Consider the following 27,582-nt stretch of genomic DNA (forward strand, 5'->3'; position numbering starts at 1 on the left):
TCGTGGGACCTGTCTCGGGGTAACCGTTGGACCCTTCGCGGCCTGCTGCGGGAGACTTTTTTTTTTGGTTAACCCAACGTTTGCATAATTTCTGAGAGAATAGTGATTTCCTTTAATTCTTGGGCTAATCGAAACTATGCCCTACTTTTTTTTTTTTTCTTCCCCCAAAGCCCTCTCATAAACACGAACCCCCTAGAGGTGACGGGGTTTGATAAAACAAACACGACTATCAATTTCATAAACAGGTTCAGGAAAGTGCCCTAACATTATGGGATCTTTCCTTTGCAATGAACAACTCCCGCAACAGCCGGCACTACCTGCCGCCGGTGTCTGACGCGACCGGCCGCGGGTCCCGGAGCCGAGCGCGTGGCTCTTCTGGGCGGGAGGGCGAGAAACCGAGGCGAAAGGTTTCGATTTGTGAAATCGACAACTGCTTGTTCTCGTGGCGATTGTTATCGGGAGCGTGATACTGCACCTTTCTGGTTCTTCTGCAGCCTGAACGCACTGTTAAAAAGGGCTAATTCGATTGTTCCTCACTTTTGTCCGTCATTTCTTACATGTTTTTAGGTAGGGACGCTGCACAAATCCCTGGTGAAAGCAGACAATTTGGACTTAAGTGACCAGTGTCGCGAAGTGAGTGGCTTAACACCAGAGGGATTGGGCAAAGCTGAGCCACTGGACCGGGTTCTGCAACAGGTGAGCGGCTGCTCTGGGAGCAGGGGCTGTTCAGGGGGAAGCCTGGGGACAAGACCGGACTAAAGAAACAGACTTCAGCTTTTCATTTTGAAATCACTAACAAGTTTTGGGGCTTATTTTAGAGCTAATCCAAAAGAGGCTTGAGTCATTTGAAGTGGGAACCCCATAACTCTGAAACAGTTATGTGCAATACCAGAATACTTGAGCTGATACTTTAGTCCTTGGAAGGTCTGGCTTCTGAGTTTTTTAATGGGCCTACTTGTGTTCCAAATCTTGTTCTCAAGACTTAAAAAAGTAGGATGATAAGAGCCCTACTTAATTTAGCTGTGCTAATCGAACTTTCAGAATTTACATGGTATGTTTTAATCTACAGGTTCGCTGCTATAATATGTATTAAAAAATGTAACATTTTCTCACAGGTTATTCTTAACTCTTGAACTCTTCAAAACTATACGTATAAAACATCATCTCTACTTGTTGTGTGTCACTCTTTTCCAGATAAGCTCAATTGGTGGATTATAAAGTGATTGGGGCTTTTTTTTCTGCAATTTCTGCATTTTGGTTTTTGGCTCACTTAATATCACACTGAGACAGTAAACCTGTAGGTTTGTATTGCTCTAATCACTGAAGAGGCCTTAAGTTACCTAAAAATTTTTAATGCAAATAGTATATACATACACAGTTCCTGAGACTTTGCTTTTTTCTTAGTGTCTTTTCTATATACAGAATGTGCCTGAATGGAAAAATACAATAGTGCGTTTTTGTGTAACATATAAAACTGTCTTTCCACACCTTGTCTGAATCATTCGTAGGTGTGTTTCGGCAAGAAACTTGTTTAGGCAGTAGAACAGGTTCGTGTTGCTGTAACTTCTGGTGACACAGATAACTTGGCAGACTAGCTCCTAACCCTCTGATACTGAATGGTTAACGCTTCACTCTGGAGTTCAGGATCTTTGAAAATAGAAATGTGTAACTTTTATGTTTCTTAAGATGTGTCAACATGAGCTGCAGATGCCGTTTATTCTACTTGTACTAGTTCTGCTAGAGTCCAAGACCAAGAGGTGATTTTTTTTTTTTTAAAGCTTCAAAATAACCCCTGAGAAAATGTGCAGCTGCAGGTTTGATCTTGTCCCCGATCTTGTGCTAAAGACATCTGGAACAGCTTAGCCTAGTACACTCTGTTTACCTTTATAACAGACACACTTTAATTATACTCAATACTTTATGAGAGATTGTATCTTATTGCCGTAAATTGCACTGTAGGTGGGTCTGCGTTAGCAAATAAAAGGAAATACTACCTGTGTGTGTAGGTGGGTAGAGACTCTTGAAAAACAACATTTATGTTTTTCCTTTTTGTTTGGCATATCTGTGCAACTAAATAATGATTTTGCTGTTAACTGCTGGTGGCCAGTTCCGTCATACCTAAGCTTGTCTCCCTTGCCCTCCATGTGTCCTGGCTCCATCCTCCCACTTTGCAATGGTAGCAAAAATCAGAAATCCATGTTCTTTAACAGTAGATCCTTTTCTATGTTTTTGAAGATAAGTCCATTAAATACTTTAATTGCATCATGTATTTTAAGGATGAGTCAGGTATTTGCCAACACTTACAGATTTTTTTTTTTCTCGCTTAGGTGTTTTGATTAGTAAAAGCCCAGGTGGGTGAAGTGGTTATTTGAAAAGGAGGAGGAAAAGGAAGTAGACTTGTACCTTGATTTGAGATAATGTTATAGAGTATGTGAAATTAGCTTTCCACACCCTGCTTGGATTGTGGTAGAAAATCTGATGATGCAGCTGAAAATTGCTCACTTTAGCACACATCTTAATCATGTAAATGAAAGTTTCAGTGCCTGCTTCTGGCTTTTGCCTTTGGTTCCCAGTCTCTACATGTAGAGGGAAGTGAGGATCACCAGGCACAAATCCACTGTAACTTTCATCCGTGCTGCAGAGGTCTCCCAGCCTCAACCATTCTGTGATTCTGCTTCTGTGATTGTAACTGTTAAACAGTAGAGCAGCTACTGTGGGTCTGGAGCTTTTCCACTGACTGCAGAAGACCTCCATCTATTACTGTTTAGTTCACTTTCCAACAATGATAGGCTCTATCAAAAGCCTGTAATCTATGGTTAAGCTTTTACTCTGCTTGTGAAAAAGCTCTTCAAGAAATGATGCATCATTTCCATTTTACTTCATATTCTTACAGTGTTACATTTCACCCAACTTACTGCTAGGGTTTCTCTTAAGAAATACTCTGAAATAGGGTTCCCTGCCAATATATTTTTACCGTGTAGCTTTACAAAGTGAGGTTCTGAAGCCAGTGTCCCCAAATAACCAAGCTGTTTGCTGTAGTGCATGTTCTACGCATTTGCTCCAAGTTGTTAAATACTGTATTTGTCCAGGGTAACAACATTTGATCCCACAGGTGCTAGTGCATTTATGAGATCTAGCTGTATTTTCTGATAGACGATGGGCAATATTTTGATAGTTGTGTTTTGAGTGGGGAGGGGAGATCCTGGTAATGTAAATATTAGGGAAATAGTTACCTGAAATCATAAGATGTGCCCTTTGGAAGCAGCCTGCCTGGTGTATTTCGTTCAAAATGGCAGCAATAACTTATCTCTGTTGTTGGGCCAATAATCATGAACTTAGAGCTGCTGGCTGAGGTGTGGTGGTGTAGTTTCAGAATCCTGCAGAGTAGAAAAATATGAAGAGGTTGTTTTTTTTTTTTTTAACAAAATAAGTAGGAGATCTCTAGTTCAAGTGTGTGTTTGGAACTGTCTTGAGCCTGTGATGTAAGCCTCTGAACATGCATTACTTGCACTGCTTACCGAAGGGGATGGACCATCATACGTTTCTTCCTGCATTACTGGGACATTCTGGCTAGGTTTCGTTGTTCGAACTCTCAAATCACAGGACTGACTTATTTAGCATGATATTTATGTTTCATATAACTACTGGAGCTTTATGGCTTCCCAGTTTCCAAGCTTTTATGGAAGAAAATTATTTTCAGGTTGCTCTCTGAAACCTTGCTTTTAAAGAGCAAAACCAAAATGAACTTTGCCTTTTTCTCAGCCCCATTACTCTGTCATCAGGAAGCTGACATCTTTGTGTGCTTCTCTGATTCTAGCCATGGGGGTGGGAAGTTAAAGATCGAATGCTAAGTTGAAAGTGTTGCGGATTTCTTAATCCTCCCCAAACAGAAAACCTGGTGAATCAGCATGACTTGCCTTAAGACATGTTACTTTACTTTTGCAAGGCAATATTTGCATGTCTCCCTGACAAAGGATAAGTCTAAGAAGAGCTAATAATCTTGGAGAGCTCTCTGCAGTATTTAGCTGTAATTACCATCTTACTTTGAACGATACACATAAAAAGGGAGAGGTTCTCATGAGAGAGCTGAGGCTGCTTTTGAAAGCATATGGAAAGCATCCACATTTCATCTATGGATTGACATTTAAGTATTAAAAAATTATTGGAAAGACTGTCCTAGCTTGCTGATCTTTCATTGCATTGTACAATGAACTCTATACATCAATGATAGATTCTGTTCATGTCTCAAACAGAGACAAAGCTGGACTTTTCTCCCCATCTCTCCTAAACCACAGACAAATTGAAAATAGTGAGGGGTTGCCACTTCATCAGGTGATGGCAATTTACCAGTTCTCTAAGGTATGTTGGGATGCCTATTGATCCTCCAGCTGAGCTGCAGGTGCAGTTTATTTTCTTACATATCAACAAATTCAGCAAGAAACAAGCTGGTTAGATGAGCATTTGGAAACAAATGGGATGGAGGGAGAGGCGGAAGAACCAGTGAATTCCTCTAACCTGACAAACCGGTTACAACTCTTTTTTTTTTTTTTTTTTTTTTTTAAGAGAAACTTGTTCTGCAGCCTCCTCTTCACAAAGTGCTAGCAGAAAGTTTTCTTGGCTGGCTTGCTAGCTGTCACACTTTGATTTTGGATGAATGATCTTCTCAGTATGTTTTAATACCCCTCTTAACCTTCAGACTGAGGAACAAAAGCCTGAAAATGCAGGAAGATTTTTCTCCTTTTTTTTTTTTCTTTTTTGTTTCATGGCTGGTCTTCCAAAGTCAGATTATTCGGTGACTGCATCCCCTCAGTAGAACTCCTACGGAGTCTGTATTTGGAGTATTTGCAAGGTGTGAGTTCTGAAGTTTTGGAGCAGGTGTTTGGCAAACCTTTGGCAAGTGTTACTGAGCAGGCTGTTCTCTCCACAGCAAGTGCTTAGGGTGTAGTTTCACAAGATTTGGCTTCGGGAGTGAAGCCAGCTTCTTTCTTGCCCCTGCACCATACTTTGCCATCTTTTTGTTGTGTCAGTGAAACTCTTTGTGAAGCTGGGCTGTAAACAAGATCACTGACTGAAATGAGCAGGTAGGGTGGGAACTTCTAAGCTGCTTTGCTGTCCAAGCTCACGTCCTGTGAAACTACACCCTTTGGTTGTATTTTCATGATCCAACATGTTTGATGGCGATACCAGCCTAAGGGATTTCTGCCCCCGCATCAAGTTCTCAAGCTGCAATTGTATGAAAACTTTAGTGGCACCTTTCACTTAGGTAGGTGCTGCTATGTGGACATCGCTCACCTGCCTTCTGCTGCTACAAACGTTGTTGGGGCTGCACATTAAACTGGAGCAGGGCACTCTTTGAAGTTAAAGAGTTCCCGTTTGGAGCAGTTCTGTCTGATACACAGAACGTGGCAGATTAGGTGGGTTTTCTGAGGGCAGCTGTAGCACCAAGGTGTGGACAGCAGTGTGCGTGAGAGAACTGTTTTAAGATGGGTTGGCCACCAAGCAGTTTGTATTGTGAAACTGTGGCCTTGGGTTACTATCAGCAGTGAGTGATGAGCGTTTCCTGACAGACAGAGGGGGCCTTCAGGTTGTCAGGGCAGGTAAGTGGTAAACTCCTGCTCTTACTCAGGAGGGCTGAGTGTACTCTCTGCTTTTAGCCTTATGCAGGGTTCTTACTGTATTAAATTATGTTTGATACGTAATATTGGAATATCATCAGTCTTTGTTGTGGGGAAGTAAGGATTTGTTCATGCTTCCTGCAGCTGCAGGCTGTTACAGTGTGGAATTTTTTGGCTTTTAGCAGTGAAAATGGATGGCCAACTCTTGTTTCAGAACCCTAGTTGTAATTCTGTTGCTGTTGGTACAGGTAAACTATTCCCTTTTACAAATCTGCTGTGCTACCCGACTCCCACTACATTGTTGCTGAAACACTCAAATCTGTTCTCTCAAAAACAGTTAATCGCAGAAACAGTAACTCTGGTGTATATAATATATATGTACATATATAAATGAATATGCATTTACATATCATGTGAATGCCTTTGTTATTGGCAGCATTTATGTTCTATTAGGTTTTGGGGAACAGCAATAGCCTTAGCTTCTCTGAAGGCTGCAATGCTTTCATCTGAATTCTTAGAGTATTCCCTTAAATATAGGAACAAAGCAAAGTTTAGGTGCATTTTTCTTCACAATGAGCAGAAAATTAGATAATGGGATTTGTCTAAAGCTGTATAGTCTTTTCTTTGCAAGCATAAAAACGTGGCAGTCTTGGCTAGCTGGGCTATCTTCTCTTAGAATTAGAAATGCAAATATTGATTAGGAGTGAATAATTTGGCCCAGTGGTATGAGCCTGAGTAGACTTTTTATAATAGCGGATGCTGCTGCTTGTTCTGGTGAAGTTAAACAGTATGATTAAATCTCTTACCAAATATGGGTGGTTAAGCATATATAGAAGAATAAACTACTATGACCTGTCCAGAATAGCTTGAAACGCCTGTCTTCACACAGTTGTGCAGTGGTTGAAAACTGTGTCGCTAGCAGATTAGAATGGTCTCACACTTGTTATATCTGAATACTTGAATTTCTCTTGAAATTGTACCTGTAGCTTTAAGTAATTGGAAGACAGTAAAACACAGGGTAGAAGCCTTGTAATGCAAAAATTGCTGGATTACACGATCCTCAAAGTCTATGAACTTCTTTCCTCTAACACACTTCCAGTGACTTGTGCTGTAGCTACTTATAGAAAGTTAATGAGCTACTGTCAGGGTTTTCAAAGGTGACTGGAGAATAATAAATGAGGAATAAAGGATTTTTATTCTACCATTTTGACAATAAGTATTCATGCAGTGCTTCTACCAGTTCTTAAATGTTACCATGGGAGCATCTTAGAAAACTGTGCGGGTACTCTGCAACCATCCACTTTTTTCCTTGGTAGCGTTTTACCTTGTTCTTGTCGCAGCTTCTGAAAGGGTTGTGCTGTTCTTGCATCTGTCTGTGTATTGCTTTACTTGGAATTTTTTTTTTCCTTTAAAAAACCCCAAACCAGCCAAACACCCTTAAGTTTTATATGCAGAAGGTCTTGGGTAGCTAGGTGCTGCCGAACGAGGGCAACATCTCTGTCAACGTGTTGCAGCACTTTGCTGAACAGCTAGGTTTGAGAGTGACGCATAGATGCTGGAACTGATATTGCTAGCAAAGCAGTCTTGTGGCCAAAACTAAAAACGCTGATTGGAGATTATTTTTACATTTTTTTAGCAATGTCATCTCAGCCCTGTTTTATTTTACAATTTCTATGGTTAAAATTAGAACTTTTACGTCTCTTAATTAGAAACATAAACAGTAATTCCCCCTCTTCCTCACGTTCATGTCTCTGCCATCCCCCTCTGCTCTGGAACGGCTTTTTTTTTTTTTCCTCATAAGTTGTTGCTTTGCATGAAAAGTACAGAGATACCATGTTGTTGTTTTCCTTCACGATCCATTTCTGTTATTTACAACCTTATTTCAAGAAAGGATGAAAATGTTCACTCTAAAAGGCAACTTCACCTGTGTGTCCTAAGAAGGTACTGAATCAGATGATGTTTGCTCTACAAACCATGCTTTAGTGCTTTGCTCTGATAAATCTGTTCAGGTGTTCTTCAAACTGTTCACAACTACTCCAGTATACTTCCATACAATAGCCTCCGTTCTTGCTTTGTTTTTGGACTGCTGCTTTACTAACTTGTTCCATATTAAATCCACATGCTATGAAGGTCGATGTCAGTTATAAGATAAATATTACACAAAAGGTATTGGCAATTGAAATTTAAATGGTCACCACTTTTGATGCATAACAAAACAAAACCAACCCTGCAACTTCTCTCAAACTTACATTTAAAAATATTTTAGTTTTAATTTTCCCCTGCTACCTTTCCTTGTCGAGCTGTGGTGGGCAGAGAGGGGCAAAAAGTGTTGAGAAATGGATATTGTGTTAGCACAAAAATATTGGAAAGAAACTTAATTTTAAGATTAAGAAACAGTTGTATTCTTTTTCATAAAAAGTTGGCAGCTGTAATGATTTTGAAGAGCTGTTAGCTTAAAAGAAAAGGTTCTATTACTAGAGCTCTAGGGCAGTCTCCGAATTGTGTTATCACTCTTACTGAATTGAAATAAAAACTTAATTAGTGGTGTTTCTCTTCTCTATCTCGAATTCTAGAGAAACTTAAGCATGTGCTTTAACGTTATATTGAATCATGTAGATGCTGGAAGTGCGCAAAATTAAATGTCTTTACAGAATATGGCAGAATTACTTTCCTGATAAGTAATAATGTTGCAGCGAATTGCACTAAGAGAAAAGTAGAGCTATAGTATGCAACTTGCAAAAGTGCAAAAACCACTGTGGAGGTGTTGCTTTGTAAGTAGATCTTATTGTAGCTGTGTACCTGAAAGTTAATTTATGAGTCTTTTACAGCTGAAGAGAGACAGAAAACTGTGTATAACACATCAAACCTCTTGAATCAAGTATCTCTTGGGTTGGGGGGGATGCGTGACAGAGAACTGGAAAATACATAGCAGTCACAAGAATATGACTATGACAGAGGTTAAGGGTTTTCTTGATTGATTACTCGAGTGAATTAGCCAGTGTTATTTCTTATAGCAGAATTCAACTGTTAGGGGATGAACTTTTGCTTATTGTAAAGCAAGTGAAATTGCACCGTGTAAAATATGAAGTGCAGGAGGAGAAAACTGCTGCTCCTGTGGTGTGCTTAAAGAAACAAAGAATATATAAGTCAACCCAGTCTTCCTATAAACCTCAGACACTGAGAATTGATCACAGGAAGCTCTGTGACTTGCTTCATATTCCAGATAACTCCCATCAAGTCTTTTCAATCCTAATGAGTTCACTTTGGAAACAAGAAGCTACCTGAAAGAGAGGCTGTAGTTCTCTAAGAGGAAGCAACACCTAAATAACGTCACCATGGATGTCCTTGTTCTGTATTGGGCAGGTCTGAATCCCTTGGAAGTCCAAGTGTAAAGTCTGGTCTTACTCAGTTATGAACTGCTAAAATATTAGAGATGATAACTTCTTACTCTCATTTTTCCTTTTCTCAAACATAATAATTTCCTGATGCATGGGGTTGCTGCCCTAATCTGTGACTTGAAAATTTCAGAGATTAAAGGCAAATTGATTTAGGGATCTACTTTCACTTCTATGGTTTTGTGAAAGCATGTTGAACAAGGAAAGGAAAACTCTCTGTTTCTGAAGCAGAGTAGAGCCAGTTCATAAAAGTTTTACTTTTTTTTCTGATATTTGTAAGGGTTTGAGCAAGAATCACTTTGATCCTTATGTAAGCAAAGATATTTCATGGACCTCGAGGCTGTTGAGAAAGGTCCATGCCTGTGGTATTCTTATACTCTAAGGAGAGGCAGGAGTATGAGAGGCTATTGAAGGACAATGAATTGTGGATAATAGGTATGTCCAATTGCTTTTTACGTCTCCTTTTTACTTTCCCTGGATATTACTACAAAAAACAACTTGAAAACAGCCCCAAAGAAAAACATACTTCAATTTTGCAGGTATTGGTTATTCTCCTACAACTGGTTAAGCTTGCACTACAAACAATGAGTTAGTGTTGAGTAAATAGAGCAGTACCATGCATTACAGTCAATAGAGCCAGTGCTAAAGATCACATTGCTAATGAAAGTTTGTCCTTGAAACAGAGGTAACTGGGAGTGGGGGAGGTATAGAACACAGAGAGCGAGCTTGTGCTTAAATCAAGATGTTAGGAAATACTGCAGTCATGGCATTAATTAAAACAGAGTTTGGAAAGTATGTTCAACCTTGTCTTTCAGGCTGTAGTGACTTGCTCTGTGAGTTGAGCTGATAGCAAGCAGCCTGTGAGGAGTGTGAGGCACCATTGTAATCCTGCTTGAAATGTAGGTAAAAGGTTGACAGAGTATGGATTTTTTGCGTTGCTAATATTTGGAGTTTCCTTTTGGTTAAAGACAGACTCATGTATAATCTATGCTAACAACTGAAGTGTTCTGCAGGATATGCATCTTTTTGGCATTACTTTGTTGTTTTTGATAGCTAGTGGCCTCTTTCATACAGGATAATTTAAAGGTGAAAACTTACTTTATCTCAGTGTTTCCTTATTTAGCAGCTTCCTGACACATAATATAGTAGTCAAGTAAGTCCAGAAACTCTGAAATTCTTACGTTGCTGGACTGGGTTGCTTTATCTTACACAAGGCTAATTTCAAGTAGCTTATTTGTGGAGTACTCTGCATATTTCAACACTCCCTTATTAAAACAGGTTGTGCTTTTGAAGATAAAAGCAGTGACCTGATTGCTGTGATATTTAGATGGTCTGAACCGTGGTCTTACCTTCAATGCTTAACGCATTACCTGAATTAGATGCTGTAGATACCATAGCTGAAAAGCATGCAGATAATCTGGTGTTGCAAACTTCCGTCTAAGAAATAATTAATCAAAAGTGGTCATAAAATACTCAGGTGGCATGGCTTGGACAGATCTTTGTCTTGGCAGAAGGTTAGATTTTTGCATTCTTTCCGAGGAAGAATTAAGACTTTTAGTTAGATATTGTTTATTTTGTCACACAAAGACCTAGCGTCAATTAAAATGAGCCAAAGGAAGAAATAATGTGGAAGTTTCACCCTTAAGACTGTTTATCACACTCCTGAGGCACAATGCTCTGTTGTCTATACTGTACAAACTGTCACTGCACAGACAAAGCGTGACAACTATAGCTCCTTTTCTGCATTTCTTATTCTACCTGTTGCTGAACCATGCTGAACAAACACATTTATGCAGAAATGAGCTTAAGGTTTCCAGTCCCTCTGTAATTCTGAAGTTGTTTGATGAACCTTGAAGTACTTTTGTGTTTTGATGAATGGAAGGATGTGATAAACCTTCCATTTTTCTCCCTTAAGCTCTTGCAGTCATTGTAAGTGATAAATATAGGTTGTGTGCCTTCCTGACTTGAGAACTCTATGGTGACCTGTGTGATGACAACAAGGAGGACAGGGTGGTATTAGTTCCATGAACTTCAGCTTCCCAATAAAGTGAAAGATAAAGCTTTTAAGATATCCACTCTTAAAAATATAATTATGTATTTTTTGAAGATGTATGGTGTTTGGAATTATATGGCAGTACCCCAAGCATAGAATATTTGAGACATCAACCCTGTTAGCTTTGTTAGCTCATGCCATGGGTGGAAACTAATGAGTTTCTTTCTATGAGAAAGGCAACAGTATGAGTTTATATAAACACGCAGTATAGATGAAACTTTTGGAACAGCAGCAAAAGCAGCAGGATGTCTGATACGTGGTTCGCTGTGGTTGGACTTCTGTTCTGGAAAGAATACAAAATGACAAGATTACTAGGTAGTAAGAAGCAACATAATACACATGAAGAGAAGACAACCTACAGTGCTTGAAGCTCAGTTCCCATCCTGCATTTCCTTGAGACTGAGGATAGAAAACCCGCTCTTACACTTGCAAATTCCAGAGTTGGATGGAAACTCTGCTTGGTTTTGGGTAATGTGTACGTATCTCTCTTCCTGTCCACCAGTACATCTGTGGTGGCCATTGTGACTGATTACTCATTCAGTTATTTAACAAAGTTTCTAGTACCTCAAGGGTCGTAAGGTAATAGGTCACTTGACTGGTCATATTGAGCACAGTTATGTGCCATGCTGGAAATGAAAACCACCCTTTTGTCCAGGCTAGTCTTCGGTCACTAAATAATCTCGGCATTAGTGTTCAGTAGAGCAAAAAATTGCTTTCCTCTTAATAGGAGAAATCAAACTGGTAATATTGGTTTTGAACATTTTTAGTGAGTGGACCTGGAATGCCTCTGTCATCCTCTGCAAGTTTCCCCTGCAAAGAAATAAAATCAAGGGGCAATTTCTTTATCATTTTTGTGTCTGCTTAGTATCTAAATACAGTAATTTTTCCTATTTTGCTAGAAGGGGAAAAAAGGGTAGCTGCAGCTTGGGGCTGCACTGTGGCTTGCACTTTTTTTTTTTTTTCTCTCATACAGCAATTTCCGTACAAGGTCAGCGTGTATCCATTATCAGCCATGTGGAATAGCAGTTAACAGATGAACAAAGGCAAGGGCTTATGATAGGATTCTCTGTTTAAAAAGTTACCTGGCACAATGAAGGGTTATCATACTTGTAAATACTGCTGAAATGCAGTCTGTGCACCTCCTAGTAGTATTGACATGCTTTGAATTCCTCCATTGCATGGGTAAGGCTGACATTATCAGCAGGGTTTGAAGAGTGAAGGAGTAGAAAACTGTCCATGGAGAGTATTGTAAACAAATGTGAAACCCTCATGGGTGTAGGTCTGAGGCACGAAGTCCCAGTGAAAATACTTCCCCAGGTTGACATGTCATGGTATGTGGTGTGTGTTCGCTTTGTATGCAAAACCCATGGCTTGTTACTCTTGAGATTTTTCATGCCTTCAGAGACTTGAAGTCTTAAGGGAGCCTTCGAAGTTGCTGGTTGTTCGTTTTTCAGTGGTGCTCCAATCATGCTTATGTTTTGGTGGCAGAAAAATTCCGTTAATCGAATTTGGTTGCATCTAACCTCTTGATTTCCTCCCCTTAGCCCCCACCCATGAAAAAGACATCCTTCCCCAAACACCCCTCTACTCCCCCTCAATATACACTGTGGTGGCACTGATGTAGTGTGTAGTGGCAGAGTGGAGGATCCAAAGAGATCAGAGAATTGCACAATGTCTAGAGCAGGCTGCCAAGGACCATCTCCAGTTGGGCCTTGATTATCTCCAGGGATGGAGACCCTGCAACTTCTCCAGGCAGCCTGTTTCAGTGTGCAGCCACTGCAACTATAGCATTAGGTTTGGGTGTTATCTGGCAATAAATTGTAGAGGACTTTATGTGAAATCAGGCTTTGAGGCAAGAATTGCATTATCTTTACCTGCTGAAGCACAACTTGGAGTAGACAATCTTCGGAGTCGCCTTTTTGGAGATTGTCATTTGTTTTTCATGCCTCTCCTTTGAAAGAAGACAGATCATTGTTACATGCTCTGTGCTACAAGCAAAGAATGACCCACCCCAAGGCCTAAAACACCATCTAAAGCTTGAATGTAGTGAATTACAGTAATGTCTAATAAGTTATGATGACTTTTTTCAACAGAGGTGAGACTGGGTATCATACATGGTTATAAACAGTATGGCTTTAGTCGAAGCACATGTGATATTTGTTGCAAAGTGGTGGTATATATGATGTTAATATGTGCAGCATGTGATCTCGTTTCTAGGACAGCTGCAAGTAGAAAAGTTTACAGCTCCTTTACAAGTGACAATTCACATGTGGCAAAGTGTGAGAACATGCATGAGTGATATTTCTGGATTGAAAAAGAAGTGCTTTAGGTGGTTGCTCCTTAAGTTGTTTCAACAACATAAAACTGCTATATATGTGCAAGTCTATAGATCTTATAGCATTACTGATTAGTTTTGGTAAATTCTATTTGATAATCTCATAGACTATAAGCTGTAGTTCTCAAACTTCATTATGCTAATAAAATGTTATAACTTTCAGGATGTAAAGACAATCTTGAGAAATCTAGTAGATTGAAATTTGGAAATTATTTTATAGATTTAGAAATTCTGAATTGTTAGACATGCAAACATGAAAGTTGAGCTGATGATATTTTTAATATTATAATTTGTGTCACGACATATAATTCTATACATAAACATATGCATGTGTACACAGAGATACATATGTATGTATAGTAGAGCTGCCTGTTTGTAATGATTTCTATGCTGCCCTCCACCTTTTTTCCTAATAATTCATTACTGGAGAAAGTCTCTTATGTAGGTAAAATAATTTGCAAAAGAGACCCAAAATAGATCTCTAGCTTCTGCTTTGCATGGAGATGTCTGTTAAAGTGGAAATTTATTCTTGATTTCTTAAAATGAATAGGAAAAAAAAGAACACACAGGAAATTTTTCAGGTTTGAGTAAAGGATACATAAGCAGTTCACATTTGTGTGCCTCAGAGAAAACTTTTCTCATTGCAGTGTATTTTACAGATCTGTGGAGTTTATTTTCACTTTCTTTAGGGCATTTACATGTTAGTGATAGGAGTTCTTTAAGCTCAGTGGAATATATTGGAATATATAAGCCTAGGTGAGCCAAAACAACTTCTTCTAAATTATTCCTGAAAGTTTTCCTTTTAATAATGACCAAAAGATGTCACTCCTGGATAAGCTTTTATTGTTTTGCTAAAGACTGATCTGGAATGCTAAGCCTGTTCAAATTCTTTTGACAGACTTTATCCCAAATCAAGTATCATCTGTCTGTCTCAAGTTGTAATTTTTGACTGGACCAGGTGTGATTTGTCCTCCCACCTAAGTCTACAGATGGCATGGAAGTCAAAATGAGCACTTCTTGATACCCTAATCTGCCAGAAACTTGATCGTATAATCACCAAATCGGTATTGCTGGGCAACTTAGTAACACGTCTGTCAATACCACTGACTTGAAACCAGATCCCCACTCCATAGGGACCATCCTTCATGCAAAGAATATTGATAAATCTAATAACTCATCTTTCTACTTGGGAATAGATGCCGGAGTGTGGACTACAAGCTAAAATTCTTTCTCGATTTTCGTTATGCTTTAGCATAACATTCCAGACCTTGTTAATTGTAAGGATGCCTTTAATTCTGGACCTTTGTGAATAATTTTGGGCCTTGTCTGGTGCTGTTAGCTGTGATGGGTCACTGGGGATAAAAGAAGCAAAACAGAAACTTTGTGCATTACTAACGGAAAGGATCACATTTAGAAGATGCAGTAGGAGCTGCTGGAGGTCTGATGAGTAAGAAGCAGCCAAATTTTCTGTTCCTTCTCAGAGGTGAACTAAAGTGAGAAACCCCCAGAGTATCTTGGTGTTTTAGAAATGGTTCAGTTAACAGCATGGATGCCTTAAGCAACTGAATTATCTCCAGTATTTCATTACCACGCCAGGCACGCACAGATGCAGTGGCCTTTCTCAAGGATGAGAGCTATTTTTAGTTAGGGAAATGGGAATATCCAAATAGCCAGAGGTTTATTTTGGTGCTTCGTGCATCATAACTATAGAAAGAGCTTAATGAGGAATCTGCCTGTTTCTGAGATTCACAGCTTTGTTCAGTTATAGCTAAGGCGGCTCGAAGGGGGCTGTGTCATTTCAGCCACTTGGGATTCATTTGCAGAGAACACAGCAGCTTGGGCTGGCTTTCATCCAGCTTTGCTGCTGGCCAAACATGTCTCTTCGCTGTCTTTGTACTCTCAGCTACATGACCAAAATCCTGTTTGGCCAGTTTTTCAAACTGGTGCTCAAACTGTCCTTCCCTCTCACCACCTTTTTTCTAAGAACCCTTAAGTTTTGTGGAAGTAAATGTACAGAGCAGCTTGTTCGAGTTTTCCTCTTCTCTCTGTTCAGTTTTCAATCTCAGTATTGAATTATTGAACGTATTCTTTTAAATACAGCATGATTCATCAGGGTTCTGCTAGAGAGACTGATCTGGTGGAATAAGCAATAAAGGGTGGAGGGTGATGCCAATGCACTGTGGTTTTTGCAGCCGCTGGTTGCAAGATGCAAACAGTGGTAATTAGCACTCTGTAACTCTGTTGCTATGAAATGAGTAGATTAACAGGGGAGACACAGGGTGTGTGAGCTTGGAGGAGGAAGTCTTAAGGTGAGGGAGTGGAGGAGTCCTGTGGAGGGCAGCATGAAGATGAATGACGGGGTAAATAGCTGAGGTGGTTTTTATTAATTAGTGGGGTGAAGGAGATGTGGATGGAATTTATGAAATTACAGTGGTGGACAGGTTGTTCAACATGTGAAACAGAAAAATGTAATGTATATCTGGCACTGGTCATACTTGTCCTTTGCTACCTTTGGGTGTATGCCGTTTTGACGTTGTTTTTTAGGGTGCTGAAGATGGCTTTTTTGCAGAAACACTGCACAGCTTAACTTATATTTTGGTGTGGCTTTATAAACATGTCTGCACTGGATGCTTTAAGTCCTTTTGATACATGTGATAGGCTGTATCTATTGCCTGAAAGGCTTAAGGGTCCAGTGTAATCTGTGGTAACGAGAGCCAGTCCACAGCTATGCCTTTCATACTTAACCTTTCCAAAATTTGGAGACATCTCCTGTAGGTGAAAGAAGCCAGTTCAGGCCAATCTCAAATATCTGTCATTCCTCTGGGCAGTGTTACGCTTGCTATTTTGCCCCATGCTCTTCTCCTAGCTGAATCTTCCCGTTCACACTCTGCTACTCCATTCCTATCCTCAGTTAACGCATGTGACAGCTAAGCTGTTTTGGGCAGGAAGGATTGCTTACGTCTCCTGTCTATTCTTCACACACTCCTTTTGCCCTCTTTTGGAGCAGGACACCCCAAAGTTTGAAAAAGGTTGGTTTTAAAATCCAAGTTTCTAAATCAGCAATCAACAAGGCCTGCCAACCTTGTGGCATTTTATCTAAAGCACGTTAAGCTGCTAGCCTCTAGTAAGAAAAGTAGAGAATTGTTGTGAAATGTTGACTGCCCCCTTGGAAAGGAGCTTGTGGTGTTGAATACTATCACTGACATTTAATGCATATGCAGCCCAAAACTTCGGCTCAGTTAAAAATAAAAACAAATGCTGCCTCTCTCACCTTCTTTAAACCTTAGTACACAGAGTATTGGGCTTATCGGTGTCCTTATGCAATATTTCACTCTTCTTGATGTCTTCTCAGCAAGGGCTTTGAAAATAGCTGTGTTGTGGATTTGTCTTTTTAGCTGTAGGTTGTGTGGGAAACACCATCCGAAGAACGTGTGAATATTTCGATGCAGTAGTCGTGATTTCACCAACTTGACTTACCCCATTTGGCCTGAGCATTTCTTGTCCGAATGTTTTTCTCCTTTTGTTTTCTAACTTGGTGAAGACTTTGTGAACTGCCATTCTTATGTTTTATTTGTAAAGCAGGAGGCTGTGTATATTTCTGCTTCCTTCAAAGTGTTGGATTTCTTCTTGTATCTGATCAAAATAGCCCCCTAATTGCACTCTTTATATGGGGCTTCTCATGCATCTTCAGAAGCACAGAGTGCAAAGTTGAAGGTTTGGGGAGTGTTTTATTACTATTCATCAGTAAGACTGCTTCCTTTTGGCAAGAATCCCTGTACATCTTCTGGAGGCCAATTCCTATCATCATTTCCAATCCCTTTTTACAAATATTTGCTTTTTACTGTGCCTAAAGTTAAACCAGAAGGTAATCAGGTGCTGCATTTAGTAAGACAGCAATTCTCATATCTGTTATTGTGGTGAGCGTATTTGTTGTCTGTCTGTGACTGTGGCAGGCCCCTGAACTGCATTTCTGAAGTGGTTCCTTTTGAGTCCTCTGGAATTTTCTTCTTTTTCCGGTGTTTACACATCAGCTGAGGTATTTTGAGCGCTCTCAGATCTCAGTTTTCTGGCTTTACATCATCCTTAAACAATGACTTGCTTTATAGCCTCAGGTTCTTCAAGACTTCAGCTTGTGGTAGGAACACAACCTGAACTGGCAATCAGGGAGAAATGCTTTCTGAATCCGCAAGGGTTTGGGTGGCTTGATATTTTTTTTTTTTCTTTTCTGAGGGGTGTGTGTTGGTAGTGTGCAAAGAATTGCATTGTAAAGGGGTGTGGGGGTGTAATAGTTCACCCTTAAAGTTCCAAATGTCTTCTGTTTGATACTAAGTAACTTCAGTTTACCAGTGAAATGCTGGTTAGTTATCCAAGCTCAGAAAAGGGCCTGAGTTGGATTTGAGCAGTTATTTTGAAATAAAGCCTGGGTAATTGTATCTCTGCTCCTCCTAAATCACATTCAGTACATGATTTCTCCCATGTGGAGCCTTTCTCTTGGGATGCAGATGCAGTAACACTTGTTCACACAGTCAATACTGTGTAGCTGTGGGATCAGGTCATTAGGACATGGTCTTTCCAGGGCAGAGACTGTAACTATGTAAAGTGTCACATGTGTTGATGATAAAACAGGCAGACACTCTTTTTTTTCCACATGCACAAATTAAGAGACTGCATAAAGATATTGTCTGAGTTTCAAGTCAACTTGTAATTTGCTTTTGGGGGTGGTTGTTTTGGAGTTGTAAGCTATTGCTGAGAGCATTGGGTGGCTACTGCATCATGATGTTAATTATTGCTTTGTTTGTGAGACGATGCTTTCCTGGGAGGGAGTAGCATCAAGAGGGAAGCTTAGAATAATTATATTTGTCCCCTTGAAAGTTAGCTAACAAGCTGCTGTGTACTGATATGATACATGTAGGTACTGTAATACACATGCTGACTATTATGCGCAAGGAATTTAACACTGCTGTGGAGTAATAAAAGACTAAAAACTGTTATATAAACATGGAAAATAACATTGAACAGGACATATGGAACCCTTTCCTCTTGAGAATTATCTATTGGGGGTTGTCCATCCTACAGGTAGGGAATAAATTTGTTTTGTCTAGTGTTTGTAACACTGTATCTCTATGAAGAACTTTCATTGGCTTGTATCCAACTTGATTATAATTCACTTTTGACGATACTGGACCACAATTTGTTTGGCTTTTCTTAGCCTATAACTTTTGAAATATTAGTGAATCCCAATGGGTAGCCTTTTTCTTTTTGAAGTTAAAAAAAAAAAAGGCAAAGTCACAGGTGCCATAGGTGTTGCAAAATCAGTATTGGGACTGATCTGAAAAGGTGTCTTTTCTCTTTCAATTATTTTGTGGCTTTTATTATAGCTAGTTCAGATTTTGAACATTACCATCATAATGCCATGACCTTTCATATGAACTCAGAATGCTACCATATTGTCCTAATTGTTCCCACCATATTGTTGGTGTTCTTACTTCCTATTCTGCAAATGAATATGGTTTATTTGCCTGTATTTAGCAGGAGCCTATGTCTGTTCTCCATCATATTTTTTCAAAAACTATTACAAAATGCTGAATAATTTTATCTTTTTTAAAAAAAAAAAATAAGTGTTGTAATAGTGGTAAGTACTCATTTTATGGAATTATCTGGATCAGTCAGTACCATGAAATTTATCGCTTTCTTTTTTAGTTTAGTCAGCTGGTATCCAGTGATTTGAAAGTACTTGGAAGGAGCTCTTACACACTCTGCAGTGATGGCCAGTTACTCATTCGACAAGTCCTCCACCCAGAAACATCTAAGAAGGTATGAGATCAGAACTGATGCAGAAGGGCAGTACTGTGTTTTAAGGACATCAAAGAAAATGGATTATGAGTTTGAGATGAGCAACACCATTCAACCCTGGGAACTATAGTGTTCCAAGAAGATTCAAGATGATCCCCTCCCTGTAAACCCTGAGTGGCAGAGTGGTTCTTGGCACTTGCTCTTAGAAGTCAGTTACAGTACTTGAGGACTCCCAGATGAGCATAATTCAGAAGAAAATTAGGAAACACAGGATAGCAACAGGAGCGGTACAAGTACTTTGAATTCTGTGCCTCAAGAAATGGAAGCAAAGGTACAGGTCTAACTAACATCAGCAGAGGTGATGGAGACTATTGCTTTGTTTAGGCTTGAGTTAAACCACCGGTTCTGTCCATAGGCGTGGGTTGCTACCAAGACCTGAAATTGTTAGGAGCCATGTGTCAATGTCCTGTGGAGACTAGATACACAGGAAACGGGCAGTGACTTGTCCTGGAGAATGGTAGTGGTCCCCCATCTGCATTTATTCAGTGGGAAGTAGTGCTACAGCTTATTTGCTACTCCCACACAAAGCAGCGGTTTCCGCTCCGAGGTCCTGCAAGGGCTTAGAGCAGTCTGTCTTGCACGGGGAGAGGAATCTTGCCCTTGTGTGGGGTGATGACTCTTGAGTTAGCCTGCTTGGCAGGGTCTGCACGAACCCCACAGGAATGGGAGCTGCTGACCTGGAAGGAACTGACTGATCAGTTGTATTTATTTTCCCTATATAAGGGTATTGGCTCATGCTTAGTTTCTACAAATATTCATTTGGCATTCGTGTTATATTAAAACATAATACTGACTTCTTATGAAAAGTGCATGTTTATGTAGGGATGAAGCAAGTGAGGAAAGAGGAATGATATTTAACATTCAAACTTGATCGTACTTTTTCGTTTTTTTTGTGGGTAGTTCTTTGTACTTCCCTCTTGAAATGAAACAGACTAAACCAAACACTGTAATCTTGTGGCAGAAACAAGTGTCCATACCAGATAAAGGAATGGATCTGATCAAGTGTTGAGTCTCTTAATACTGCATTTCTTTCTCTTTTTTTCCCCCCTTCAATACTTTTTCCTTTATGAAAGTTTATTTCTCCCTGCACATTAAATGTTAGTAAGCCTCAGAAATTAGATCTTGCTATTCCTAGCCTTCCAAGAACCATCGCCTTGTGACTTTTCTTTAACTCTTTATTCACAAAGGTGGCTGCTGTTGGCTAGACCGAAGTCAAACTTTTATACAGTAGAACAGTTGGAGAGTGTGTGAGAGGAAGTAGTGAATTAGACCAGAATTATTTGGCTTATTGCTTGAAAATATAAGCTAACATCTGAATGAAGGGCTGCTTAAACATTTGCTTAATAATGTTATTTAATTAAAGTTGTTCTTATCCAGTACACATCAGTGAATATCAGTGACATTATCCAGTGAATAAATGTCTTTAAGTTGCTGCAAGATATTTTGTGCACTGTAACATTATTTAAACTTTGTTAACATGTTTTTGTACAATACTGCTTTTCAGTGTAGCCACAAATGAGAAAATACAGTGCCCTAAATTGGAATATTTATAAACCAACAAAACCTAAATATCTTTTATTATTTTTTTCTCTTCCCTGGCCGTCTATAGCTGTTTTGCACAGGTCTACCCTTCAGAAGCTATTTGTGTGTGTTCATCTAGAGTTCTAATTCTGTAAGGCTGTGGAATTTGAACTGTGTTACAAAGGAACTAAACTTGTCTATCACAGACAAGCTGATGACATGCAACTATGTGATTTTTGAGACTTGCCTCATTCGGTCCAAAAATATTAATTGGAATTTAAAGGAAGAGTGTGTACAAAACAAACTTTTTGCATTCCTTGTAGAACTTCCTGCTGTCAGACTGCTTCTATTCCTTTTATGATCTGCGCAAAGAATTTCACACTTGCTACCCTAGTTCAGCCGCCGTGAAAGACCAGACTATCAAGACCATGGCGGAATGTATCCTTTTGCTGCAGCTTTTACTCCAGAATCAATTGTGCTTCCTTAGGTTTTATCTCTCTGATCGTTACAGGTTTTATCCTTCTAAACTGAGATGTGGGTTTTAAAAACTCACAGGTAAAATGGAAGGAATGTTTAAGTGTGTGTTGGGGGGAGTAGCTCTGCTTGTGGTGGGTTTTGGGATTTTTTTGAGTCTAACGCAGAGTTCTAAACCTCTAAACCATATTTAGTAAATCTACTAAAGACAAACATCACTTGCATTGATACTTGATCTTAAAGGAAAGGCTTAGCTATCAGTGGGCCTGTTCAGTACCAACTGGCCTGCAAGCTTCTACTGTTTGTAGATAGGAAGAGTTCTCTTGTATCATCCTGACTGAAATGAGTTTAAACAAAACAAAAAAGCCAAGCAAAAACCCAAACCCACAAAAAAAACCAACAACAAAAACCCAACCAACCAAAAAAAAAAACCCACACCCAAACCCAAAAAACAACTCCAAACCAGCAAACAAGCCAACATCCTACATCTAAATTTTAGGAGGGTGGTTGTGGCCCAGTTGAATGGTTAAAGTTCAGTGATGTTTGAAGTGATGGGAACTTATTCAGCTTTTTTTTTTTTTTTTTAAACTATTAACACTGAAATGATGTAAGCCATCAATAGTTTTCAGACTGTTGACTGTTAAAGTGAATATTAACCAGTTTATGAGCAGAGTAACAAATGTCTAATGATCATGTGTCCCCACTAAGACCAGTAAATTTGATTACCAATTCTTTGTTAATATCAGGAAAGCCTTATGACTTGTTTACAAATGATTGTGCAAGTCTGTTATTTTCTATAATCACCTGTTTAGATCTAGGCTTAGGGACAGATGAAACAGAGGAGGACTTTGGCGTGTGGCAAGTGAAAACCATGGTGGCTATCATTTTCAGCATGCTCTCTGAAAATTGTGGTAGGTGAATACTTACAAAGAACGCCGAAGCCTTTCTTTTCTGTAAGAATTGGCAGTGCTACTGTCGTTCTTAAGTAGTCTCTGACCCTGGTTATATTTAAACTTCCTGTTTTGTTGCAGATCACATATTTACTGAGCCTGAAACTGTGAAATACAAGTACGAAACAGGTCCTTGGTAAGTGCCTTTGTCACGGTTGTTTACAACCAAGGATGAGTCTTGTCTACAGCAAGGAAAGCTTGTGAATATTTCCCCACGGTCACTGTGAAAGTAAAGTGGTTCCTGGGCACAGTAACTGTGTTCAGTAGTCTAGTGTGGACAGACTATAGCTGGTATGTTGAATGCTGTACTTCTGTCTGTCTCTTTAAAGTCACTGCAAGTTAAGCGCTCTTTGTTCTCTAGCTTCTGTTTTGCGTGGCAGCGAGGCTGACTTATCTTGCCCAGTGGTGAAGAAATGTTTGTGAACTTTCCCTAAGTCAACAGGGCTAATGGCAAGTGCACCTTATATGCAGCTGAACAACGTGGCGCTTCTGAAGAGCAGTCTAATGCACTGTATTGCATTTTGGGTTTAGGGAAAAGAAGGGTTCTTTGATTTCAAATACATTGCAGTGACTAGAGAATGAAACCTCTTCAGCACAAGTAATATGTACTCATATTTAGGACTGCCGTATAATCATCTATGTTGGACTATTAGATCTTTCAAGTAAAATGAATCCACTTCCTTATTACTTCACTTTGAGACAGTCTTACTTTTTTTTTTTTTAAAGGAATTGCAATGTGGTGGCAACATACTACATCTTAGGTGTTGTGTATATATAAAAGGATTATCCCAGTAATCTATCTTTATTGAAATGAGTAATGGAATTAGAAGCGTCTTAACAGTAAATAGACTCTTGATTTACAAGTTAAATTAGTTGCAAACTGAAATTTGGTAGGATAATGGAAAACCTAAATTAAAGCTAACTTTGACTTTTTTTTTTCTGCACAGTAGTAAATCTGAAACAGTGGACAGTGAGACAGTAATACGTGCCAGAGGTTTGCCATGGCAATCTTCAGACCAAGATATTGCTCGATTTTTCAAAGGACTTAACATTGCCAAGTAAGATAATAGGAACTTGCCTTGCTTTATCACTTTGTCTTTAATAGCAAGTTCTTTTAATGTTTGTTTAACGTACGTCCCCCACACACCCCAACTAGATTCCTCGCTTCTGCTGCCTTTCCCCTTTGCACTCCCTGCTTTACCAGAAGAGATGAGACTTATTAATCGAAAGCCAACCTACCTTCGTTTATTGTTAGTACATAAGGGGTGAAACTCCTGCTTTATTAATCAAGGCAGAGGCCAAAATATAATCAAAGCTTTAATATTGTGTCAACTCTCCCATATTCTGCTATACTTACTAAATAGGCCAGATCCAGAAACTTCCAAGTGCTGTTTGGAAGAAATTTTCATATGACTGATGTGTGTACACCTCTGAGTGTATATATAGTTTAATTTAGTATACCTGTCACTTTATATATTTTCTAGATTCTCAACACTGAGAAAATACATTCTTTTATTTAGAGGCATGAGGAAATTAAAATCTGCATGTCTGAGGTGACAGGAAGGGCTGGCAAATCTATGTCTGCATGGGAGTTGAGGAAGTGGTGAACAGCATGAGATCCAGATCTCACTGAAGTATAATTGTGTTACATTAAAAATGCAATTAAATTGTGGATAGTAGCAATTTCTTTTTCAATCTGTAAACTCACTGTTAAAGTCTGATTTCTCTTACATGTATTAAAGATTCAGGCTAACTTTATTTTTATTGGTTTTACCTTCCAGAGGTGGTGTGGCTCTTTGTCTGAATGCTCAAGGAAGAAGAAATGGGGAGGCATTGGTTCGGTTTGTCAATTCTGAACAGAGAGATCTTGCACTGGAAAGACATAAACATCACATGGGTAGCAGATACATTGAGGTAAAAAGCAGTGACTTGAAACAAATATTTGGAGAGCAACCTGAATATTTTAGACTACAGTTCTAAGTGAGAACAAACTGGACCTCAGTTTTGCTCAAAGTACCAAAATTAAATTCTCTCACATGTGAGAGAGTGCGTTAGAGTTGAAGGCTGTAATTTTCATGTGTCATTTTTTTTTTCCTTTTTCTCTTTAAGGTTTACAAAGCAACTGGGGAAGAATTCTTAAAAATTGCAGGAGGTAGGTGATGCTGGAGTTCAGCGTGGTTACTTAGGTTCGTAGGAGTGGTCCTAGTTCTGTTGTGGTTTTCTTCTTGACTGAGGACACAAATGGATAATGAAGTAGCTTTTCCTGTTTCGCCTTCCAAGAATACTTGACCCTGTCAAGTTCTGGTTTCATGTGGTTGAATTTGAGCTGTGAGCATTTGGGCTGTGATGTTCCCAGACAGGTCACGCTGTTTGGGAGGAAAATGAGCCTTTGCAGTGGAACCATTTGTGTACCTTGTATAAGTTTACACTAATCTCATCTTTGTTCCAATTTCATTAAAATATGAAACACTTTCAGGATAAGGGATTTTCACTTCAAAATAAATTGCTGGGAGTTAGTAGTCTCAGGTCTTCTGTGGGTTTGTTGCTAGCTGCTTACCTCCTCTATTGCTCCTTAATTCTTTGCCCCTCCTGCATCCTATGGAATGGACTGACCAGCACGACCGTATGTTGTTGGCTGAACATATGTTTATATCTTTCTACCAGGCACCTCCAATGAAGTGGCCCAGTTCTTATCTAAGGAGAATCAAGTTATCATCCGGATGAGAGGCCTTCCATTCACTGCTACTCAGGAGGATGTCTTGGGGTTCCTGGGGCCGGAGTGTCCAGTCACGGGAGGAAAGGAAGGACTTCTTTTTGTCAAGTACCCAGATGGCAGGCCCACAGGAGATGCATTTGTGTTATTTTCCTGTGAAGAATATGCACAGAATGCACTTAAAAAGCACAAAGAAATACTTGGAAAACGTTACATTGAACTCTTCAGGAGCACAGCAGCAGAAGTCCAACAGGTTGTAACTATTGGCTGTGAGATTTGAAACTTAACGGTTAAAACATCTCTGCAAATACGGTGTCGGCAACGTTGTCGGCAACTTATATTTAAGTTGTCAAGTTGTAGAAAGGGTAATATATGCTTCCTGATTGGCATGGAAAATTGCACAGCATCGTGTTTCGGTCTTTTACTGACACTGTTTGGGGTTGTTTTTTAACACCCTCAGATTGTAAAGTAAAAATCAGTGGATAATTTTCTTCTACTTCTTAAAGGTTGACTGAAGTCACAAAAGTAATTCTAAAAATATACTGATAGAGTAGATAGATAGTGTTGTAGTAATGCTTCTTGAAACTCTGCAGCATTGTGTTTTAATTCTGGTCTCCATGTACAGAATTTCTAACATGAAATTCAAATCTGGATGCATTAAAACAGGTTTTCCTACAACTGCTTTGTCGGAAACTAGGAATTACCAGGATGTATCTGATTTTTGGTGAAAGGAAGTGAACTATTTGTTTTCCTAAGATAAATATATTTCACTTTTTTCCCTATCCTTCATCAATTCCTATTACCTCCACCTTAAACCAGTAAAACCATTTTATTTTTGACGCCAGCAACTCAAGCGTGTGAAAAACATCAGATATTATATTTTTCTGCCTGACACAGAATATTTCTAGACTGATAATGCCAAAGGGAACCATTGTGAGATTTGATCTGTTTTTTGCATAACCACTGGCTATAAAAACTTAATACAGGTACTATTTTGACCTATGTGACGTAAGAAATCTTTTCCATAGAAGGGATGGGGCAAGGGAAAGGTAGACCTGCTGTTTACCTTTAGTACTGTGATATGGGGGTTGGAACAGCCAAGAATCTGATGCGTATTGTGAAGACTAAGTGAAATGTCATGATGAGATTTCTAGCCCCTGCTCCGAGAGAATGAGGCTAAATCCTCTAAGGATCAAAAACACTGTCACAGTGAGCAAGTTATTGCTCTCGCTTTTGTTAGGGAGACCTGGATAAAACTTACATTCTACCAATATGTCATTACCTCTACGCCATCTGTCTAGGATGACACCCTAATTTTTTTTTGGCTGTTTGAGCAAGAGATATTTTTAGGGAATTACAGGCTGCTTGTTTGAGTAATTACAAGAGGTAAAGCCAGCTCCCATCCACTTACTGTTAATACAAAGTAATTGCAATATTCTATACACAACTGAGGGAAGTGGTCTGGCCTGTAATGTGCTACAAGTACATTCTTGAAAAAGGCTTCTGTCGAGACAAACTCCCTAGGCTGAATCATTATTGACAAAACTGAAGCTTTGTAACCTCTTTTTTGCTACCTCTTTCAGTGGAATGTGTTTCTTTATTTCTGATCATCATTGCTAAATATGTATTTCAGCAGTAGGCTCCAACAGCAAGTTTTGTTCCCTTTGTCATTTGGGAATGAGTCAAGAAAAAAGAGAATGTTGAGATCAAGGTCTCCTATAGTTATCCTTTTTGTTTGTTTGCTAGCATGTTTTTTCTTCCCCTCCCAGAAACCCTGTACTTGGAGATGAGCACTCAGGTTAAAGAAAATGCAGCACTCTCACTTAACTGATGAGGTTTTATGAATGAGTTAGGGCTAGTGTTTTTACTTATTAGTCATTTCAGGTCTCAGTTCTTTTAAAATTACCATTTTTAATTTACCCTAATTTAAGTAAGAACTGTAGGTGACAATACTGGTTTATTAGAACAAATGTGGGTTTCGGATGATCCTTTGTAGGATATCCTAAAGTGAACTGTAATCTGCTTTTAACTTTTTTATAATGAAATTACTAAGGTGTATTATTAGGGTCTAGCAAATTAAATTTGTTAGATTTACCCTCTCTCCTTCTGAGTTTGAAACTTTCAGATGCCCAACAGGAAACTATCTGCAATAATTTGGTTTAAGAAGGCTTTTCTATTTCCTCTGATGGTGGAAGTGGGTTTATCTAAAAGTGTGAAATAGTATTGTGAGCATTGATTTGTGCTGAGTCAGATGATGTGTAAATCTCTAGCAATGTTCTTTTTCGCCAACAGGTACTTAATCGATATATGTCAACACCTCTTATTCCCACTCTCCCAACTCCCATCATTCCTGTCATACCCCCACCATATACCATTGCCACGGGTAGCATACGTGACTGTGTCCGGCTCAGAGGCCTTCCTTACACTGCTGGCATTGATGACATCCTGGAATTTATGGGAGATGCCACAGCTGATATCAAGCCCCATGGAGTTCACATGGTCCTTAATCAACAGGTAACAGCGTTTGGCATGGGAGGTCTAACTTTGCAGATGCTGTACAGGGTTAGAAGTCAAGGCAGCACAGTTCTTGGCTGTGCTTTAGGTCTTCTATACCCTTGAGAAAACAGTATGTTCTGTTTGTCTGTCTTTTCCTCACTTCTCTTTAATACACTT

The 27,582-nt window shown here is 39.3% G+C and overlaps 1 protein-coding gene across 1 annotated transcript in view; it reads left to right on the plus strand.

Annotated features, from left to right (window-relative positions):
- Positions 1-245: 245 nt before the first annotated feature.
- The window catches only part of ESRP2 (epithelial splicing regulatory protein 2), a gene marked incomplete at its 5' end in the record, with an annotated part of 43,869 nt that continues 16,532 nt past the window's right edge, over positions 246-27,582 (plus strand). The window contains 11 exons of the mRNA XM_010161670.1: positions 246-407; positions 568-696; positions 19,099-19,212; positions 21,096-21,210; positions 22,059-22,157; positions 22,278-22,332; positions 23,144-23,254; positions 23,978-24,110; positions 24,306-24,348; positions 24,861-25,162; positions 27,202-27,423. Of these exons, the coding sequence (XP_010159972.1) occupies positions 246-407; positions 568-696; positions 19,099-19,212; positions 21,096-21,210; positions 22,059-22,157; positions 22,278-22,332; positions 23,144-23,254; positions 23,978-24,110; positions 24,306-24,348; positions 24,861-25,162; positions 27,202-27,423 (1,485 nt within the window). The remainder of the gene's footprint in view (positions 408-567; positions 697-19,098; positions 19,213-21,095; positions 21,211-22,058; positions 22,158-22,277; positions 22,333-23,143; positions 23,255-23,977; positions 24,111-24,305; positions 24,349-24,860; positions 25,163-27,201; positions 27,424-27,582) is intronic.

The sequence above is a fragment of the Eurypyga helias genome, unplaced genomic scaffold (assembly GCF_000690775.1).
Source record: "Eurypyga helias isolate BGI_N326 unplaced genomic scaffold, ASM69077v1 scaffold28641, whole genome shotgun sequence".
NCBI classification, from domain to species: domain Eukaryota; kingdom Metazoa; phylum Chordata; class Aves; order Eurypygiformes; family Eurypygidae; genus Eurypyga; species Eurypyga helias.